Here is a 22,575-nt window from a genome sequence, read left to right on the forward strand (position 1 = left end):
ATGCCCACTGGCAGGGCCGGCTTTAGCAAGTGCGGGGCCCAATTCCTGGGGGCGCGGGGCTTGTACTCACCAGGCGGCGCTTCCAGTCTTCGGCAGCACTTTGGATTGCCAGCAGAGAGAGTGGGGCCGCGGGGCTTGCCGTGCTCCAGCTGGGGTTGCGGGGCTGCTGCGCTCCGGCCAAAGCTCCGGCTGGGGTCGCAGGGCTGCGGGGCTGCCGCGCTCTGGCCAGAGCTCCAGCCGGGATCGTGGGGCTGCTGCGCTCCCCCGGCACTCTGGCCAGAGGAGTGGGGCCAAGGAAGAACCCGGCAGCGGTCAGCTCCGCTGGGGTGAGTAAAAAAAAATTAAAAAGGCTCTTAAGGCGCGGGGCCCGATTGCGGGAAATTGGACGAATCGGCCTCAACCCAGCCCTGCCCACTGGATACTGCAAGCTTATGTGAGTTCATGAATTTAACAAAGAAATTGATATGTGCCAGGCTTGTTATTCCAAGGGGAGTCTCTGACACGCTTCAAACCACACACACTGCTTCAGGGAGACTAAATAAATTTACTAACTATAAGATTGACTTATAATCCTTTAAAATCTAAGCACAACAAGTCAGATTTGATCAAATGAAATAAAAGCAAAACACATTCTAAGCTGATCTTAACAATTCCAGTGCCCTTACAAACTTAGATGTTTCTCACCACAGGCTGGCTGGTTGCTCTTCAGCCAGGCTCTCCCCTTTGATCAGCACTGCAGTCACTTGGTGATGGTGTCTGTAGATGGAGGTGGAAGAAAGAGGAAGACCATGTCAAACGTCATAGGCACTGACTATGTGGGTGCTCCGGCGCTGGTGCACCCACAGAAAAAAAATTAGTGAGCCCTTAGCACCCACTGAGGTGATCAGCTGTTAGCAGCTGCCATTCAGCTATTCAGCATGCGCAGCAGCCCCCGTCAGCTCTTTGGCTGCAGACAGGTGTGAGTCCTTTTAATTTTCAAAGCAGAGGGAGCTGGGCTCGGGGGGGGAGGGGAGCGGGGGCAAGCAGCCAGGGCATGGCAGCTTCTGGGCTAGCTGCAGCAGGGTGGGGGAGATGAGGTGGGCTCTTCTCAGCTGGCCGCAGGGGGCTGCTGGGGGAGTACAGGCCGGCCCCGGGGTGTTTCTCGAGGACTGAGTCAGCCATTCTCAGCCCACCCTGGTGTTTTGCCTAGGACCTGTGCTGTGTCCCCCTCCAGCCAAGAGAAGCCAGCTGTGGAGCCCCTTAGTGCTGGGCAGGTGGACAAACCAAAGGACATGGCTCCTTTAAGAAAAGTTTGACCTTGTGCCTGATGAGTGAACTTGGGCTGGGGTCAGCAGCTTGCCCCATCCCTGTGCTCTGTCCAGCCAGTCGGGCGCACCAGGCCACAGCCAAAGGTGAGAGGGGCTTCACTGCAGCCCCAGGTACAAATGATCAGCCTCCCCCAGTCCAGACCCCTCCTATGCAGGCTCTGGGAGTTCTACGGGCCTGAGCCAGGTCCCAGGGCTCCCCATCTCTTCCCACGTGTGTGGAGGGACAGGAGGGGGCAACACACCACCAGTACTTCTAGCTGCATCCTCCCTGCAGGCTCTTCTCCATGGCTGGCTCTTATGCCTGGTAAAGTAACGTTTGCCCAGCTCAAAGCTGTGCCTCCCCAGCCCAGATCAAGCTTGCCTGAGGGGCTTTTTCCTCCCAGAGAGGAAGTTTATTCTGCCCTCTCGTCCCCTGCCCCCCATCAGCATCCACTCCTCCTCGCATCAGGAAGGATTAATTTCCTTCCCCTGGATCCACCCCCCCTCCAGCTCCCAAGGAATTCCTTCTGTTGCATCCACTCCCCTGTATTAGCTTCAAGTCATGAGACGCTCGCTGCCTTGCTTCACCTTGGGACATCTGAGCTCCTCTTGCTTCAGGATGCTGGGCTGCTGCAGCCTGCTGGAGGAAGCAAACCCTTGCCACCCCCACCCCCCATACACCTTTGGCCATGGTCCCACCAGGGACTCCCCTCTCACAAAAGTTGCAGAGTATGTCAGTGAGCTTCAAAAGGGTGCAGGGGCTGCACCCTGGGGACTGGGAGGAGGTGGAGTGACAGCATCCATGCAGCTGGATGAATGAATGAGCTATTTCTATGCTGGGCTGTTGAACTAAATTTCTCTCTCTGCCTCAGGGCAGGTGGTTTCTGGGCTGGCTGCAGGGGGTGGGATTGGGGGAGACAGCCGCTTTGAGTGTGTGGGTGGGAGCGGGCGCTAAACAGAGCCACCGGGAGGTGGGGAGCAGAGAGAGAGAGATGGGTGGAGAGCAAGGAGAAACATAAGGAAGGGGAGATACTAGTGATAGACACTTTCAATAACTGGAATGAAAGTGTATAAATATGCTGAAAATAGCCTCCCCTCAAAACTGGCAGAGCACCCCTCCAGCACACACACCTTGCCCTTAAGGCAGGAGACGGCAGAAAGGAATGAATGGCAGGTGGGAGGCATTTAGAGGAGCAGGTCAGCAGACAGGAGGCCTTGGGGGATGAGGAATAGCAGGGGTAGGAAGATGTGGAGTGGGGGCAGGGCCTTGGGGAGGGGGCAGGGCCAGGATGGGGCACCCACCAGCAAAATCAAAAGTCAATACTTATGACAAACATCTCTCCCTTTTATCAAGTTCTTTCTTCCCTCTTGGCTTTGCCCCCCACCCCCTTCAGAGTCAGGTGAGCATTATCTCATCGCAGTCCCAAACTGTCCAAAGGCAAGGGAGTAACTCACTCAAGAGTCCAACAGATCCTTTGTTGCTGCCTAGGCCAGTGTCCTTTGTTCCTGAGAGGATGAACTGAATCTGTCCCACACATGCCCTGATGAGGTGTGAACTGCCCTGTTTGTTTTAAACTATGAAGACACATTTTCAGCCTCATAACTTTATACATGAAATTAGAACCTGTAACATTACTATAACAACAATGCTCAGTGCATCAGGAGCCTTCCAAAGACACCCGACTTGACAAACTTTGCATCGGATACCGCACAATCATATTATAAGGATGAACATGGGGTGCTGAGTGTTCCCCTAAGGTACAGAGTGTCACATCTGTCAACTATGAATTGGACTGAGACCACCAGCTCATGTTACACAGGTCACCAGAAGCCAGTAGATGGTAACAACTTTCAGTTACTATCACCTTTGGCTAGCTTTAGTCCCTTGACCTGTACATAAAAAGCTTTCTAATCCCTTAGCCCAGTAGCACCTATTCTCCTCACCACAATTAGTTACACAATTGGAAACTGAAACCTCCCATTTAGGAGAGACTCCCGTTTCTAAAGGACGATTTTACCTTGAAAACATTTGCATAGATTCGGACTGGAAAATGATGTGCAGTAAAGGAGACGGACGGTTTGAAAGCAAAGTCTTACCAATCACACACCTTACAGATATTAGGCTTAGAGGGCTCAATCTGTTATAAGTGCATGGATCTTCGAAATCCTCCCAGTGGTCATTTGATTAAATGAGAGAATAATGAAATAGACAGCAATTGGCAGTCAAGAGATGCTGTGTGTCTATAACTCTGATTGAAGTCAGTGGCCATTACAGGTCTTAAGCACCTCTGGAGATAACGTCCCAAAACAGCATATCCTATATTTGAAAGAATCCTTGGAAATGATGGAAGTTTCCATAACTGTGAGGAAGGCATAAAACAATCATAAGGAAATTCAGGCGGCATACAAGGACATTCTATTCAACTCCCCATCTACCCCAAAACACTAGTAAATCCTAGGGGAAGTTTTTGCAAAAAATAAATAAATAAAATAAATTAAAAATTCCGCACACAATATTTTAAAATTCTGCATATTGTCAAAATAATATAATCATGGCAGTTTCAATTATTTTGATAATTTATTTCAAAATACCTGTCACAAGTATGTAACAATACAGAAAAAGAAGATTCAGGAAATGTTTTTTGACAAATAGATTCCTTACTAGGCATATGCATACAGAACTTTGAGTAATAATTCATTTCAATTACAATACAGACACATTTCCTGCATCCCTCAGAAGCAGTGCAAAGGTTTGTGGGGAGTCAGGGGTAATGGAGGAGCTGGGGGAGAGGGAAGTAATTGCTAGACAGTGAACCCGGAATGTTGTTGAGTGTGCGTGGGAGAAGTATGGAATGTACCTGTTTGTTATTGGGGGGCAGGGAGGGATGGTTAGGGATTAGGGGAGCCTCCCCCATGCAGACCCTGACACCCAGCCTCTTCCATTCAGGCACATCTGCTCCTGTACCCATATGTCCCTGCTCCCCCCTCCCCACATCTCTGTACCCTCATTCAGCCATCCCTCCTCCCTCCACACCCCTGCACCACCTCTCAGCCACCACCCTCCACCCTGTCCCCATATAGCCCTGCACCCCCACATTCTCATGAGGTTCTGCATCCCAACCCCCATTCAGCCCCTGACTCAATGCTGTTACCTCACTAGCTCGTGTGCCCCTTTCCCCATCTGTTTCCCCACTAGCCCTTCTGAACCCCCCAGCAGACCCATGTGCCCATTCCCCCTCCCCCATATCCCTTCATCTGGCCCCATGGGCAGAGTGCTGAGAGGAACACAGCCTCTCTTTCTCCCTCTCCGAGTCTGGCTGCTCCAGACCACAGCCAGCTGCCCTCTCTTCTGGCACCACAGCCGGTACTGGAGGGCAAAAGGTGTAACTGCAGCGTCTCTCTGGGAGAATCTATTTTCTGGGGAGAAAAAAAAAATCTACAGAGGACATTAATTCTGCACATGCACGGAAGTGCAGAATTCCCCCAGAAGTAACACTAGGCAATAGATTTTTGCAGTAAGACCTTCAAGCATTTGCAGAGTATAAACACTAAGGAAAAAACGGAATTGTTTGAGGTGGTGCAGGGAAAGGGAGTGATCAGAAAATTTCCCCCAGCAATGAGTTGTGTTAGTTGTAGAACAAACTCCCTCAGGAAGCCCCTTATTTAGTAAAATTGACAAAACAGTAGAAAATGTACTGCAGGGAATAGTCCTGCGCTAGCAGGAAGATGGTCTCTAACCATCTTGGTCCTCTTTCACCACTAACATCTATGATAATGACTAGAGCACAGAACTGTGTTGATAAGCCACTGATTAAAACTGCAATTTTTTGTATATCGCAAAAACATTTTGTGGCATCTGTTATTTGATTTTCATTGACACCTAGTTCTGTTATCTACAAATAGCCATCAGGACAACCATAACCTATTCTCTTTGTAAAACAGATTTTAGAGACCTCCATTAAACTCCCTTTGTGAGCAATGCTTTGCTTATTCCTTTCCTCTCAACTTGTGCGCCTTGTACCATCTTTTCCAATAGCATAACTTGTTTCTATACAGTCATAACCAAAAACTGAATGAAAAATTAGATTTTATTTCCACTGAAATCGATTAAGCCCATATAGCCTATTGGCCTACTTAGGGTACAAATGTGTTCTGTTCATATCTTTAATAGAGATGTGCCAAAAGGGTCAATAAAATATTTGGGTAGTGCCAGCTTTGTAATTCAGTTAGTATAAATGCAGCTGCCAGAGCGAGCTTATTGCACCTGTGTTCTGGTATTTATATTACCAAAGAGACCCAGTTAGGGCTAGTGACTGTGTAAATGCTTATTATAAGACAAGCCCTAGCCCAACAAGCGTATACTCTAGGCTTAGGTCTCTAAAGCCTGTAGTGGCTTTACATTTATTTCCACTTCCAACTCAAAGTTTTATAAGTTACTCTTTTACTGACTTGGGTCCTGCATCGTATCTTTTTTGGTGCAGTAGAAATCTGCTGAGACAGCAGAAGGATGGCTTTACAGTAGAGGTCCTACTCTAGAACTTGCTTCACCCTTTGGAAGGCCTGTATATTTACAGAATTTTCTGAGGAGATGGAGCGTGGTTTGGGAACTCGTCCTAGTAAGCAAATCGATAAACAGTTTTCCTTGTTACTGTGAAATCATAAGCCGGGGACTACAGTTTACAATTTCAACAATAAATAAAGCCAAAAATCCTAAACAGGCTCCCACAAGCTAAACTGGCCAATGATCAACAGCACATGTAATTACAAGCAGCTGCAGAAGTGTCCCAACTTTCAGCAAAGCCCGATAAAGATACTGACACACCACTCACATTTGCTTGAGGAGAAAGGCTTAGGTAAATACCATGAAACTTCACTCCAACTCTGCTAATTGTGGCAGTGAACAACTGGTTATGTCTGCCAGAAACCAGAATCATTGCATTCAAATGCTTATTAACAGTATTAAAAAGCATATAGTTAAGACTGCGCTCCCATGCAACGATCACTTTAGAACCATTGTAACTAGCTTTCCATAAGTCTTCCTATCCAAGAGTAGAAACTGACAGTCTATGAAGTAGACTTGTGTGTAAGCATCAGTTTATTCAGTGTCCTCTTTAAAAGAACCCAATAAAGTGTTCTAAAAGCAAAGAACACACTTGACTGAAAGGAATACTTGGTTATATTTAAGTATTCTTGCCAAACAACTACCTTTCATAACAAGCTGCCCAGGATGTGGTTTAAGAACATTAAATTACAAAACCACCATAAATAATTTGATATGACAGAGAGGCAATTTTTTTTTCCTCCTGGAGAAGCCCAATATTTAACTTTGACTGAACACAAATGATTACTGAGCATTACAGACAACTCTGAACAATTGTTTTAAAGTCCGGAACTCCATTTAAAATTAGCAGGGAAGCGTGATTTTGAGTGTGGGATGACAGTCCAGTGAATTTGTTTTTAAAAGCTTCAGCATTCTTTAGTACATTGAAAAGAAAGGCAAGCACAAGAGAAGGAAAATCCACAGGACGACAAAATCATTATGCTGAAAGAGTAAATTTTGATTTGTTAACAGCTAATGAAAAACTAAATGAGAACAGAATACATTCAATGTTTGAAGAGGAGTAGGGAATACATTTTTTTTTAAATTAAGAGCACACCTTGGTTGCCTGGAATGCAAACTATGTTGATCAGAGAAAACCAAATAAAGATCTCTGCCTTTTCCAAAGCACAGAACAAGTCCAAACCATGTAATTTCACTGCTGTTAAACTTACAGCAAACAGGTGTCTGGATTCATTATAAACTGAAGGTTTAACATGAAAAATCTGTACAGACGAGAGAACTGGTTTGCAGTAGGATCAACTGTGCTGCATTTTTCTCCTGCATAATTTCACAAAGAGTACTATCAGACTAAGTTCCCTCCAATATGTATAGGCTCAGAAACTTATTACTCATTACTTTTTATTGCACAAGCAAAAGTAGAGATGTATAGTGAGTTCTACACTTGCACAGAAAACCCATTAGTCTTGGAGAGACTCATTGTGCAGACTAGAAGGGACATTTTTGCATTACATTTTTACAAAGTCAGAGTTGCTCCTTATTGAAAATGTTCTGAATACAACTTAATATATTAAGGTTCCCAACTATCTGAATTTGAAATAGAAATCTCTCTACTTATAAAGAAATATTAATTTTAAAAACATACCCACCAGATTTTAAAATAAGAAACTGCTAATTCCACAGCTCTAAATACAGCAAGATAAAACCAAATACTGAAGAAATTTCAGGCTAGATATTGCAGTGAGATTCCCCTAAGAACTTCAGAGCTGCAAAGAAATCCTAGGTGAGGTGTGCCAAAAAAGTAAAACTTTGTGATGTTCAGTGTTGCAATATGCCTTTGAAGTCTGAGAATGTCACTTGCCGTGGTCCACTTTTAAACCGGATCTGTTATGTCTATTGGAAATGCTGTAGCACAGAAAGAAAAAGCCGACAAGTATGCAAGGAGACTGGTGATTATAAATGCAGCCAATATATGTTCTTACATGACATACAATCACATTACTTTATTTTTAAAGTAATATGAACTTTATTCCATAAGTTATTCCATCATCATTAGAGGTAGAGAAGATAAAAAAAAATAAATACAATAATAGCCGGTAAATTACTTATGCTGGAATATATATCTGGGAAGAATTGTCTGTCAAAGTGACAAATTGTCTTGGAGCTTTTTGAACCATTTGCCTTCAAATTCTATAGCTGATGTAGTTACCAAGGATGTCAGTGCTGAAGGGCCTACACATTTTATCTCTCCCTGACCATCCTCTTTCAGTTTTTCTGGAATGAGATCCTCCCCCATAACCTGCAGGTGAAATAAAAAGGGGGGGAAGAAAAAAACCCAGAAAAATTATCAGCAGCGAAAATAATACATTCTACAGTAAACATACATACTTACATCTAAGAACACTAATAATACAACCGAGCTATGTTGTCAGTAGCTACCGGTGTGGTGCTCTGCTCTTGTTCAATGATAACAGTCAGCTGCGTGCGTGTTTTCTTTGTGTGCTGCGCCGGCTCTGAGCAGATAGCTGACACAGCAAACCCCGAGAGAACCTCCAAAGACCACAGACTCTAGTAAGGTATGAAGGAACCTGAGCCAGGTTTATTGTTAAACGAAGCACAGTAATAGTTTCCTATAGACTCTACAGAACATACTATGAGTATGTGCCCCCTGGCAATGGACACAGCTCAGTCAGTGGCGGGACACTCCACTGCCCCCTAGGCTGGACAAAGATGTGCACTCCGGGACCTACCTTTATACAGTTACAGGACAGATTACTGATCCCTACTGACATATTGAGGTATAGCCTCTTGGCTCATTAGGGTGCTATCTCCCCTTTGATCATGTTGTTCCAGACAAAACAGATCTACCCATTATGCTGTCCTGTCTTTAAGATGCACCTGCCTGTTCCTTGTTATGTTTATGGAGTGTCCTTGTATCGGGCTGTCCAGGTGCCATCTTGGCACAAGTTCCTCCTATTAGCGCTTATGTGTAAATGCACCTACTTCTAACAACCCTCTTCTTGCCAATTTCTGCGAGTGAGGCCTGCCTCTGGCTCACAGCCCAGCTTTTACTTAGCAGTGCCTGGAAGTACTTTGGTCCAGGTTTCAGGCCTCAGACTAGGCCTCTGACACAAGAGTTTATATTCCAGGGCCTCATCTTCCTACAAGCTAAAATTTCCAACTCATGGTCAAACTGTTCACCTACTGCATTGTGCAACAAGAATGGGACACTGAAGGCCCATGTGTCATAGTTGCAGTACTCCTCTCAGTTGGTCTTGGGTGTGTTCTGATGTTGGTGTTATTGCTCACAGGATGAAAGTGGGAAAATTCACTGCCAAATATAAATTCAAGTAATTCACACATGGCAGCAGCAGCAATATTTTGATTTTCCAGGAAGTCGGGAATTATACCAAGAAATGCATGAGAAGGGAGTCATTTCCTTTTCCAGATTTCTTTGTAATGTACTAGATAATCTGCATACTACTGCCCTCTAATGGATGGAATCAGTCCTGCTCTAATGTGTCAGCTTGCAATGGACTTGCCTTTTAGTGGCTGATTAAATAAAAAGTATAAAGCCCTACTAGTGACAGCAAAAGGAGAATCTCCTTGAGTTCAAAGTATATAGATGCCTCTGTGTCTTGAGCTCAAAACCACAAAATCTATCTTTGAGGCTGCATGTTTGTAATCTCTATGAACTCAGACATGGAATATATACCCATTCATACGGAACCATCTAAAACTAGTGTAGAACCTAGTACACAGAATAAGACGACAAAAATTAATACTGTTAACATAATTATTGAGGGAAGTTTCAGTTTGGTTTTCTGAAAAACTAATAAGAAATTGGAGTGTTTAATAAAACTCCATGTGTTCTCAGTTTGTTGCATGTTTATAATTTTTCTCTCCTGCATACATTTTTCTTAAATGAAACCTGTATCCTAATCAAAGCAAAAACAAGCAGGTAATAACAGAATACCCCAAATCAACATGCACCTCTTCAGAGTACCTGCAAATGTAAGTCTGAAGAGTCGGTGCTTACATAATGCCCTCTCCCCAATCTCCATTAGACAAATCTCCGCAGACTAAGTGGATCAATATAAGACAGCGTTTATGAACTCACAATGAAATGGTACACTCACCTCAGTAATCAATAACAAGGATTCTTCCTTTAAACCAAAACCTTTTACTTTGTCTTCAGTTTCCTGTTGAACCTTTAAATTCTGAGCCAGAGCAAAGGATGACTGTTGCAACTGTGTAATCTGAAGTAAAAGCCTGAAAGTAGAAAGTCTCAGTGAAAATATGCAGCCAATTCAGAGAAGTGCTGACTGTCAAAAATATTAAAAAGACAGCACAAAATCAAGACTTAAAATACTGTTTTAAAACAAACTGTTTTTCTTGGGATTTTTAACCAGGGAAGCAGAGAAAAAAGGAGAAATCTGTACACATCCGTGCAGGTTATATTATGCTCAACACCGTGATACGGGCTACACCATGATTTGATATGAGATACCCAGCTTCAGAGTACATCCTGTGCTCAATGTCTGATTTCAGACTTCACAAGAAAGCAGCATCTTGCTGCATATAGAGATATCGCTGTAAACAGAAGAGACAGAAATTTCAGTTTTAAGACAAAAAGGCACCTTGGATTCTGAAGAATCTCACAAGTTCGTACTCATTTCCACACAAACCAGTCCTCACAGATGTTAAAGATTTTAGAACTACATGTATCCACTTCAGGGGAAGTGCTGCAAGCCTCAGCAGAATGCTTTTAGTGCATTTATAGACAAGCTCTTTCACCAGCAGAAGTTAGTTCAATAAAAGATATTACACGTCACCCACCGTGTCATTCTGAAGTGGGGATTTTATAAAAAGTCCACAGTTTTAGTACAGAATCTTATTCGCTAGGGGGTGAAATTCATAGGAACATCTCTCCCAAGGAGAAATTCACCCCATGTAGAGGGCCAGTCAAGATCCATGCACCATTTACTTCTCACTTAAACCCAGAAAAGTCTAAGAATGCAGTGCGACTTCTATTGGACATAGGCCTTGTGCTGGCACTCTGCACAAGGAAGAATTTCACCTAGGGAGAGATTTAATATGCAGATGTGTGTATATCTAAAAATAAACTACAACATTTGAAGAAACTGGGACAAAGAGTTAAATTATAGTGTTTACAAACATCTGATACTGAACTCTGTGCATGAAACATGATGCACAGCTTATCTTTACCTTGAATGTAGTTTTAATACAGCAACTCCTTGCTTAATGTTGTAGTTATGTTCCTGAAAAATGCGACTTTAAGCAAAATGATGTTAAGTGAATCCAATTTCCCCATAAGAATTAATGTAAGGGGGTGGGGAGGGTTAGGTTCCAGGGAATTTTTTTTCGCCAGACAAGAGACTATCTACATATATACACACACAGACGCACATTTCGGGTTTTGTTTGTTGTGGGAGGAAGAAAGGGAGAAGAGAAACAGTTATGCAATTCAGCTTTTTCTCTTCAGTCAACTGTTACAGAACTCATTTATTTTTCAACCTCATCTATTGTGCAAACTGGTGAATTATAAAAATAATTCATTTTTCTCTAAGCTATCTAAGCTGCAAGCAAATAAGACAGGCTGCATCACCAGAAAGGAAGTCAGCTATCCCTCTCCATTGCTCAAGTTGTTGCTGTACCATGAATTCCAAAACTAAAAGCAGCCTTACACTACTAATACTGTGTTATTTCAGTGGTAAGTATGGGAAACTTTCCATATATTCTCAGCAGTCTTTTTAAAAAAGATTTTATATCTCATCACTTTAGAGTAGTAAGGCAAAGCACTTAAATTGAATTAATTAACATTTCATCCATTCACAAGCATGGTTTGCTTTTTGCATTTAACTCAGATTGCACAGTGAAATCAGACTGGTCAGTTTTATTTTCTGGTTCTCTTGCAATAGTACAATGTGTGTGTGTTTGCAACAATGAAATAAATATTTAAGTTGACCATGTCAAATGTTGATATTAAGGTTTAGGAATACTACATTTAAAAAAGCAGCAAAGAATCCTGTGGCACCTTATAGACTAACAGACGTTTTGGAGCATGAGCTTTCGTGGGTGAATACCCACTTCGTCAGATGCATCCTGTGCTCAATGTCTGATTTCAATGTCTGATGCATCTGACGAAGTGGGTATTCACCCACGAAAGCTCATGCTCCAAAACGTCTGTTAGTCTATAAGGTGCCACAGGATTCTTTGCTGCTTTTACAGATCCAGACTAACACGGCTACCTCTCTGATACATTTTAAAAAAAAAAATCCTTTTGGACTAAGGGTAGTTAAGGTTACCCTTTAATTATATATTTAGTTACCTTGTTCTAACAAAGGAGGCACATGCCTTTATCCAAACATCTTTCAATGCTTCCTGTCCCCAGAACTCAAAGGTAGCATGTTTCATTTTGTCCCGTGTTTCACATTCTTCTGTGATATGGAGGGATCCCTCTACCATGTGGCTATCACTGTAAGATACTGAGTTGTCTCTAGTTGTTTTTGTAGAAAGTGTTGACCAAACATCTTGTCTCCCGCTGAGTGTTTTGTGACATTGAAGGTTCATTTCTTTTCCAAACAGTCCTGGTGAGGTTTGGAAAACGTGGTTATTTGCAGTACAATCTTTGCATTGAAGATGTTTCATTTCTGAAATGAATGATGGAGGCAGAGTCTGTAAAAAGCTCATATAAGTCTCAGCAAGTAGCTTCCAGTTCCATGGGTTAAAAGGATGTAAGGAAATCAGTTGCTGTAGGCATGTGATCTTTTTCTCTATATTTTTCAGGTGACAATAAATGGCAAACTGAAGGTTGAGGACAGTTGTTAAATGATCTGTGTTAGTTGCCCCATTTCTCTAGAAACAAATTATGACAGATTAAACACAGTAGAATGGATGCAGTCATTATTCAGGAAGATATTTTTCCAGTGATGCACCAATCCCTCCCTCTCTCTCTCTACTTATGATTTCCAAAATTAATTATCCAAATTCTGTTGACTATTTTTAAGATAATCTGATATAATTATGTGCAATCAGCCACAGTAGATTCAAAGAATGCCTTATCCCAACCTGATAGTATCATCCTTGAATTTTATCACCACTTAATCTTTTTAATAGTTTTATACTGCCACCCATCGACACAGTATCTGAGTGCCTTCCGCATAAAACAATAGCAAAAGCAAAATCCCTAGCGGACTTCATGGAGTCTCTGGCACTTCTTTTACAGGATCAGAACTCTGCTTGGGGTAAGATTTTTGGAGATGCGTGGAAGGGGTTGGTAGTAAATGCTTGGGAGTAAGAGGGGTGTTCAAATTAGGGGTGCTACTTATGGTGAAAAAGTATGGACTATTCATTTATTCCCTTTCTTAATTACATTAATCATGGCCAGTAGAGCAAGATTCTACTCCTCTCTAAGATTACCACCACCACTTTTGTGGCAAAGAGTTTTTAGATAGATAGATAGTGACAATCACTCTCCCTTTACCAAACATTCTTTGCACTGAGCTCACACAAAGGAGTTATTTTACAGGAGAAAGAAATTTTTCCAGAAAACAGTATGTGTAAAAAAAAAAAAAAAAAAAAGAAAAAAGAAAAAAAAAAAGGTACTGATCATGGTAGGGTGGGTGTATAGGTGTTGCGGGGGAAGGACTGCATAACTAACCAGTTTTTCTGCAATATCCAGAGCCTCCTGGTGCCTTCCTAGGTGAGCTAAACACCGAGCCTGGCCCTCTTGGACATCTCTTCTCATTGCAATGTTACTGGAAGGTAACAGCAGCAAGCAGCTTGAGTACTCATACAGGGCTTTCTAGTAGATGTTTGCAAAAATAAAAGTTAAAATGAAAAGCAACAGAATATAGGACTAAGCAGAAGTAAAAGAGAAAGATAAAAAGCTATAACTTGAATATACACCATAATTACAGCTATAATCTGAATGGATAGGACTCTGAAATTAACAACTTATTTTGTTTAAGGTGACCAGCCAAGTACTTTGAAAAAAATAGGTATGAGCTGTTTTTTGAAGGGGGTGTGTGGAGGGAAACGGTGAATTTCTTTATTATGTATAATTATTAATAAGGATGATGAATATAACAATTGTTAAGCCCAAGCCTTTGGACTCATGAACAATCTCAACTATCACTGATGTAAATGGGGTCTCAGATAACATCTGGAGAAATCTGTTCTATAACTCAGCTCATAAGTCAAGCCTTACAAAATATATTTGATTACAGAAACCATTTTTCATTTGGACCCCGTCTGTTTTAAGTGGAACCTGCTATATTTCAAGTTTTGAGCATTATCTGCTTGAGGTTCCCTTTAAGACCTACAGGACATAAACATTCAAGCTGTTGATGCAGAAAGCTTCAATTATGCAAGACCTCAATCTGACTTATATCCCTGTTTCGCAGAAAGTACTGGAACCATGAAAATACCTGAAACTCTTTTTGTCTGTATGCCAAATCACCTCTGAATTTTTTGGCAGTTAGAATTTCAACATTGCCCTCGCTGTTTGCATCCTCACAAAACCACTGTAAACACAAAGGAAAATATTCAAATGTATTGTGGAAACTGAAGTTATGATTTTCAACTTGGCTATTAAGCAGTTTACAACAACCACCACCAGCATCTGGACTGAGTAGAGTATTTCAGGATGAGACTACACAGGAGTAGATTAGTAAGTGGAGACAGCATGAGGGTCGGGGAGCCATTATATTTAGAACAGGGGTGAGCAAACTACAGCCCGTGGGCCAAATCTGGCCCATGAGCCATTTTAAGCCGGTCCACGAGCTCCTGCTGGGGAGCAGGGTCTGGGGCTTGCCCCATGCTGGTGCTCCAGCCAGGATGCTGGGTCAAGGGCTGCACCATGTGGCTTGGCCCCGCTGTGGTGCTCCAGCTGGGGTGCTGGGTCAAGGGCTGCACCATGCGGCTCCCAGAAGCCGCAGCATGGCCCTGCTTTGGTGCTCTAGCTGGGGGCTGCTCCACGTGGCTCCTGGAAGCTGTGGCATGGCACTGCTCCGGCTCCTATGCGCTCCAATGGCCCTCTCTGGTGCTTCAATGGTAGCTGCAGGGCCAGTACCTGCAGATGGTGCAGCATGCAGAGATGCCTGGCCGTGCCTCTACATAGGAGCTGGAGAAGGGACATGCCACTGCTTCCAGGAGCCACCTGAGGTAAGCGCTGCTTGAAGCCTGCACACCTGAGCCTCTCCCCACACCCCAACTAAATGCCCCACCCCTGGACCCCCTCCCGCTCTCCAAACCCCTCAATCCCAGCCCAGAGCACCCTCCTGCACCCCAAACCCCTCATCCCCATCCCCACCCCAGAGCCTGCACCCCCAGCCAGAACCTGCACCCCTTCTGAACCCCTGCTCCAGCCCTGATCCTCCTCCCACCTTCTGAACCCCTCGGTAACAACCTGAGCACCCTTCTTCACCCCAAACTTCTTATTCCCAGCACCACCTCAAAGCCCACACCCCCAACCAGAGCCCGCACCCCCAAGCCCAATTTTGTGAGCATTCATGGCCCACCATTCAATTCCTATTCCCAGGTGTGCCCTCAGGCCAAAACATTTGCTCACCCCGATTTAGAAGCTAACACACCAAGCTCACAAACAAGTAAGTTCACCATAATGGGTAAAGATAACACTGCATTAAAAACCAAACATTTATGGTATTATAAAGTTAAGATTGTGAACAAGACATCTAAATAACAAGTAAATTAAAAAGTTGCGGTTTCAACAGCAATTTATCTCAAGTATGTTACACAGCCTGTGTATTTTATAGCAGGGGTTCTCAACCTATTTCTTTCTTAGCCCCATCCCAACATGCAATAAAAACTCCATGGCCCACCAGAGCCAAAACAACTGCTTTTCTGCATACAAAAGCCAGAGTCAGTGTTAGGGAATAGCAAGCAGGGCAATCGCTTGGGGCCCTATGCCACAGGGGCCACCACAAAGCTATATTGCTCAGGCTTCAGTTTCAGCCCCTGGTGGCAGGTCTCGGGGCTTCAGCCCCAGGCAGTGGTCTTCGACTTTCTGCCCTAGGCCCCAGCGAATCTAGTTCTGGCCCTGCTTGGCGGACACCCCTGAAACCTGCTTGCAACCGCCTAGGGGGCCCCGGACTCCTTGTTAAGAACCACTGTTTTATAGCATACCTCAAGTACTGGCAGGCTGAAGTGTACAGTCAACAAATAGAGTAGAAATCTAAACTTTTCAATTTCCTGATTCACATTTTTGGTTCTCTCAATTTTAATGTTGCTTTCACAGTCATTTTCACTTCCCCCTCCCCCAAGAAAGATTAGAGACATGCCACTGAAAAGTTTTGACAAAGTTCTGCTCCTTCTAGATTGCCATAGCAGCATGACTATTCTATTTGACAGATTCTTAAACCATTCTCATCACCACAGTATCTGAGCATCTTCCAGGAGTGTCTTAATCACCATAACTAACATTTGCCACGTGTGGTTCATTCTCTCTCTCATCTTCTTCTCAGGATGTGTTCAATGGAGAGTTTTGGTTTGGTAGGGTGTGGGTGAAGAGGTGTGTGTTTTAAACTTACATGCCGCTATATATTTACTTTAGAGTAGACGACAAATGACCTAAACTCAGAAACACTGTAAAGACAACTCTCCAGGCCAAAGAGGACTATCTGCTATCAGCACTCATTTTACCATTTGGACACTATGAAAAACTGTATGGATTACTATCTGTATTACCATGGGAGCCCCAGTCATGGACCAGGACCCCATAGGACTAAGTGCAGTATGAACACAGAACAAAAAGCCCCACCCCCAAAGAGTTTACATTCTAAGAAATGGATACAGGTCTAATGCACATGGGTGAACACTGCAGGCCCCATTCTGCTCTCACTTAGACTAGGTAGGGTGACCGGACGTTCCGATAAAATCGAGACCGTCCTGATATTCAGTCATTTGTCCAGCTTTGGCAGTGCTCCGGCTCGGCTCTTTTTTGTTTGTTTGTTTGTTTTTGCTTTGGCAGCGCTCCGGACCTGCCCTCCCCATGTGTCCCGATATTTTGTTCATGTAATCTGGTCACTCCAAGTCTAGGCGCTGCAAGAACCCCACCTCCCCAACAGTGCCCTGACCCAGCCCCTCCCCACAATGTTCCCCCACAACAGTGCCCCTCAATCCAGCTCCCCAACAGTTCACTTGACCCAGCCCCCTACACACGGTACCCTCCCTGCTCCTCCCCTCCTGGCCCCAATCCTGGTTCAGTTCCCAACCTCATTTCCTTCCTGGCTGCTTGTCCCTCCCCTCAACCTTGGCCCTGGTCCCAGTCCCAATCCTGTTCTCATCCTCCCTGCACCTCCCATACGTGGGTCTAGTCCCAATCCTGCCCTCTTCGTCCCTGGATATCCCCTAGTCCCTTCCTGGTCCCTTTCCCCTAAGCCTACTGGCTCCAGTTACCCACTCATCAAACACACACCCATGTAATGCCCTATCTGCTAGCTCCTCCCCTTGCCTCAGTCTTCTCCCAATCAGTCCTTGTGCTGCTGTTGCCCCAAAGCCCTCCCAGGTCATGGCGAGGACACCCTCTAGACCAGGGGTCCTCAAACTGGGGGCTGCCCCCCAGCCCAACCAGTCCTCTAACAGTGTCCCCCAACCCAACCCCCACTGCCCACACAACAGTGCCCCCCAGACCCCTAACACTGACCCCAGCCCCGCCCCCACTGCCCACACTACAGTGTCCCCCAGCCCCGCCCCCACTGCCCACACTACAGTGTCCCCCAGCCCCGCCCCCACTGCCCACACAAGTGCCCCAGCCCTGTCTCCCAGCTCCTCGTGGGCCCGGCCCGGGAGCTCCCGCGAGCCGCCGCCCCTCACCTGAGGCTCGCAGCGCTTAGCGGTGTAGGCCGCGCAGCCGCCGCCCCGGCCCCTGTCCCTGCTCTGGGCGAACACCGACTCCTCGAATTCGAACCCCAGCGCCAGCTCCATCGCCTCCCTGGCCACAGAGTCTGCGGCTAGAGCGCCTCCCGGCCGGGACCGGCTCAAGCCAGGGCTAGAGCGTCCCCGGCAGCACCTAGCCAGCGGGCTCCCCCACGGGGACCATAGAGAAGCGCGGAGCAGCGGCTGGAGTGCCTCCCCTGATGAGCTAGCGGCAAAAATCGAGGAGGAGGCGGCTAGGGAGTCCCTCCCTGGCCATAGAGAGGCACTGGCGGCAGCCAGAGTGCCGCCCCGTGCTTGCGGTAGCCATCTCGGAGTCGGGCAGGGCGCTCCAGCGGCGGCGCTAGCATTCGGGGGAAGAGCCGACAGGCTGGTGGGAACGGAGCAGGCCGAGGACACTGGGTCATGGACTGCAGCTCCCGGCATGCAACACACCTTCCTCTGCCAATGGGGGGGTTGGACGCGGAGACAACGACTCCCATCATGCAATGCTCTGTATCCTGGGAACTGTAGTCCTTTCCATGCCCCACTGCATGCTGGGAGCTGTAGTCTGAGGCTTTGCAAGGGGGGCATATGGGCGTTGTATGGCCCACAGCCTCTCTGTGGCCACACATGGGTCACAGGTAGAATAGGAACGGCTTTCAGAGGCTCGTGGGCCTCGCACCATTTTCTCTTTTATCCCCTGCCTGTAAGGTTAATATTTGCATTAGCATCAGCCACTAGTATCCAAGATTAGCAGGAGCATTGCATTAGTAGGAGTTTTGCCAGCAGATCGAGGGAAGTGATTATTCCCCTCTATTCGGCACTAGTGAGGCTATATCTGGAGTATTGTGTCCAGTGTTGGACCCCACCCCCGACTACAGAAAGGATGTGAACAAATTGGAGAGCGTCCAGCAGAGGGCAACGAAAATGATTATGGGGCTGGGGCACGTGACTTATGAGGAGAGGCTGAGAGAACTGGGACTGTTTAGTCTGAAGAAGAGAAGAGTGAGGGGGGATTTGATAGCAGCCTTCAACTACCTGAAGGGGGGTTCCAAAGAGGATGGAGCTTGGCTGTTCTCAGTGGTGGCAGATGACAGAACAAGGCGTAATGGTCTCAAGTTGCAGGGGGAGGTCTAGATTGGATATTAGGAAAAGCTATTTCACTAGGAGGGTGGTGAAGTAGTGGAATGGGTTACCTAGGGAGGTGGGGTGGCATCTCCCTCCTTAGAGATTTTTTTAGGCCTGGCTTGACAAAGCCATGGCTGGGATAATTCAGTTGTTGGTGGTCCTGCTTTGAGCAGGAGGTTGGACTAGATAACCTCCTGGGGTCTCTTCCAACCCTAATCTTCTATGGTTAGGGAACCTGCCTATCACCATGTGCACAGGTAGGGAGAGGACTTTACCATAGTGCAGGGGTTCTCAAACTTCTTCTTTCTGAGCCCCTCCCCCCATTCTGTAAAAACTCCACAGCCCACCTGTGCCACAACAGCTGGTTTTCTGCTTATAGAAGCCAGGACCCTTGTTAGGGGGTAGCAAGCAGAGCAGTTGCCTGGAGCCCCAAGTCACAGGGACCTCCACAAAGCTAAGTTGCTTTGGCTTCAGCCCTTGATGGCAGGGCTCAGATTCCCCAGGATTCAGCGCCATGCAGCAGGACTTTAGCTTTCTCCCCTGGGCCCCAATGAGTCTAACACTAGCCCTGCTTGGTAGAACCCCTGAAACCTGTTTGAGGGCCCCAAGGGGCCCCAGACCACTGCCTTAGTGCACAGGCATCAGGGAAATGGGAAAGGATTTGCATCCAGCTCTAAGTGTGGGTATTTCCTGATTGAATTTCTAAGTTTGTGAAGAAGGGGTTATAATGGTCACTGTCTGGTAACTGCAGTGGGAGCAACCAAGTGGCTGCTGTTACAAACAGACCTACAGCTAATGCAAACCTGTAAAAACCAACACCCATGTCTTCCTCATAAGAGCAGACAGATAAAAGGCTCACCCAGGGCAGAACTTCAATGTTAACGTCCCCCAACCCAATGCAGTAATATATATCTTAGAAAAAGGTTTTTATTTAAGGTAAAAAGAAAAACATACTTAAACTTCACATTTCTATAGCCTTACCTGTAACAGGCTTCAAGACTACAGAGAGGCTAATACATCTGTGTGATACTGTTGCAAAAAAAGCAAATGTGATTCTGGGATGCATTAACAGGTGTATTGTAAACAAGACACGAGAAGTCATTCTTCCGCTCTACTCTGCGCTGGTTAGGCCTCAACTGGAGTATTGTGTCCAGTTCTGGGCACCGCATTACATGAAAGATGTGGAGAAATTGGAGAGGGTCCAGAGAAGAGCAACAAGAATGATTAAAAGTCTTGAGAACATGACCTATGAAGGAAGGCTGAAAGAATTGGGTTTATTTAGTTTGGAAAAGAGAAGACTAAGAGGAGCCATGATAGCAGTTTTCAGGTATCTAAAAGGGTGTCATCAGGAGGAGGGAGAAAACTTGTTCACCTTAGCCTCTAATGATAGAACAAGAAGCAATGGGCTTAAACTGCAGCAAGGGAGATTTAGATTGGACATTAGGAAAAAGTTCCTAACTGTCAGAGTAGTTAAACACTGGAATAAATTGCCTAGGGAGGTTGTGGAATCTCCATCTCTGGAGATATTTAAGAGTAGGTTAGATAAATGTCTATCAAGGGTGGTCTAGACAGTATTTGGTCCTGCCATGAGGGCAGGGGACTGGACTCGATGACCTCTCGAGGTCCCTTCCAGTCCTAGAGTCTATGAATCTGGATGCACACTTTTGCATTTAACTTTCCAGTTTCCTAGTCAGACTTATCTTAGTTTTTAAAAGAGAAATAAGTTTATATTGCAAAGACCAACTGTAGTTTTGATGCAAAGAAAACTAAAGCAGTTACATTTTTCTACATAGAGTCATGTAGAAAGGGACACGGCAGATAACAGGAAGTTTAAGACTAAATCTAGCTTTTTTTTAAAAAAAAAAGTTTGCTTACTGTGATGTCACTTCCCCTCTCTCACTATCAAGTCATTGAAGCCAAGGAAGTCAAGGCTTGATATCTATAATAAACACGCAGGTTGGGGCAGGGGAATGGAGGCCATCCTTGTACAGTATAAAGGATTATTTTTTGTCTTTACAATTTGCTATTAAGCATGGCAAGTGCTGCCTGCCTGGTTACGAGAGCTGTGTGTGTGTAAAGTGAGTACATCCTAAAATAATTGTTGGATCTATTACATGTAGACCCAGGAACCTGCCAGTTAAGACATGGACAGAGAGCTAAGTAATCCTGTTAATTCAGCTGCTGCGTTGCTTCTTTCCCCACCACACTCTACCACTGGGGATCTTGATACACAGAGATGCCCTCGAGTAGTAAGGCATGGAACATGCTGTCAAGCCCTCATGCTCTTGAGTCGCTGCAGTTTGGCAAGAATTTATGGTAATAGGTAGCGAACTCAGTGACTGAACTTATGACACGTCTTCAGCTTTCTCTGGTGGCTTATACACAGTCCTTTAGCATCTGTGATGTGTCCACGGTATGTAATTACTTCCTTGAAGACCTCAGATTTGTTGGGATTCACCTGTAATCCATATTTTTCCAACCTTTTGAAAACTTGTGCTAGATTCTTCAAATGATCCTCATCACTGGATCTGGTGATAATGTCGTCTAAGTAACAGCTTGGTCAGTTTCCCTCTGGCAGACTTCTGGGGTGCTTGCCACTCCAAATACAAGCCGGTTATATTGGAAGAAGCCTTTTTCAGTGTTGATGGAGAGGAATTTCCTCAACCCTTCTACTTCCATTTGACTCATTTTTTTCAATCTTCCTTCAAAGGTCATGTTTTCTAGACCTTTAATCATTTTTGCTGCTTTTCTCTGTACTTTCTCCAACTTGTCCACATCCTTCCTGAAATGTGGTGCCCAGAACTGGACACAATACTCCAGCTGAGGTCTAATCAGCAGAGTAGAGCGGAAGAATTACTTCTCACGTCTTGCTTACAACACTCCTGCCAATACATCCCAGAATGATGTTAGGTTTTTTTGCAACAGTGTTACACTGTTGACTCAGTTAGCTTGTGGTCCACTATGATCCCCAAATCCCTTTCCGCAGTACTCCTTCCTAGGCAGTCATTTCCCATTTTGTATGTGTGCAACTGATTGTTCCTTCTTAAATGTCTTTATTGAATTTCATCCTGTTTACTTCAGACCATTTCTCCAGTTTGTCCAGATCATTTTGAATTTTAATCCTATTCTCCAAAGCACTTGCAACCCCTCCCAGCCTGGTATCATCCACAAACTTAATAAATGTACTCTCTATGCCATTATCTAAATCACTGATGAAGATATTGAACAGAACCAGACCCAGAACTGATCACTGCGGGACCCCTCTTGTTCTGTCTTTCCAGCAGGACTGTGAACCACTGACAACTACTTTCTGGTAGTTAGCTCTGATGCCCTTTAGATGCCCTGTGATAAATGAAGGGTGTGGGGGGGGAAACCCCATTTATGAACACCCAGCCAGCCAGTTAGCTGTAAAATCCCTCTTGGTATCTGTTCTCTGCTTTCTTTACCTATAAAGGGTTAACAACCCCACAGGTAAAAGAAAAGGAGTGGGCACCTGACCAAAGAACCAATGGGAAGGCTAGAACTTTTAAATTTGAGAAAGAAACTTTCTCGTTCTCTTTGTCTATTGTTCTCCAGAGAAGGAGACACGGGGCTGCAATGCCGCATAAGGCTTGAACTAGGTATGAAAATTCATCTTCCATACCTAGAAGAAATTATTTGGATAGGGAATGTTTAGACAGACACAATCAGATTTATTTTTTA

The 22,575-nt window shown here is 45.0% G+C and overlaps 1 protein-coding gene across 1 annotated transcript; it reads right to left on the bottom strand.

The window, feature by feature from the left end:
* Positions 1 to 3,845: 3,845 nt before the first annotated feature.
* On the bottom strand, positions 3,846 to 18,147 carry C2H8orf76 (chromosome 2 C8orf76 homolog). The gene is made up of 6 exons (XM_050941216.1): positions 17,704 to 18,147; positions 14,298 to 14,393; positions 13,529 to 13,672; positions 12,197 to 12,723; positions 9,984 to 10,116; positions 3,846 to 8,143 (listed from the first exon to the last, which is right to left on the bottom strand). The coding sequence occupies exons 1-6, from the start codon at positions 17,812 to 17,814 to the stop codon at positions 7,985 to 7,987; spliced, it is 1,170 nt and encodes a 389-aa protein (XP_050797173.1). The 5' UTR covers positions 17,815 to 18,147; the 3' UTR covers positions 3,846 to 7,984.
* Between the last annotated feature and the right edge of the window lie 4,428 nt (positions 18,148 to 22,575).

This window comes from Gopherus flavomarginatus, chromosome 2 (assembly GCF_025201925.1).
Source record: "Gopherus flavomarginatus isolate rGopFla2 chromosome 2, rGopFla2.mat.asm, whole genome shotgun sequence".
Taxonomy (NCBI): domain Eukaryota; kingdom Metazoa; phylum Chordata; order Testudines; family Testudinidae; genus Gopherus; species Gopherus flavomarginatus.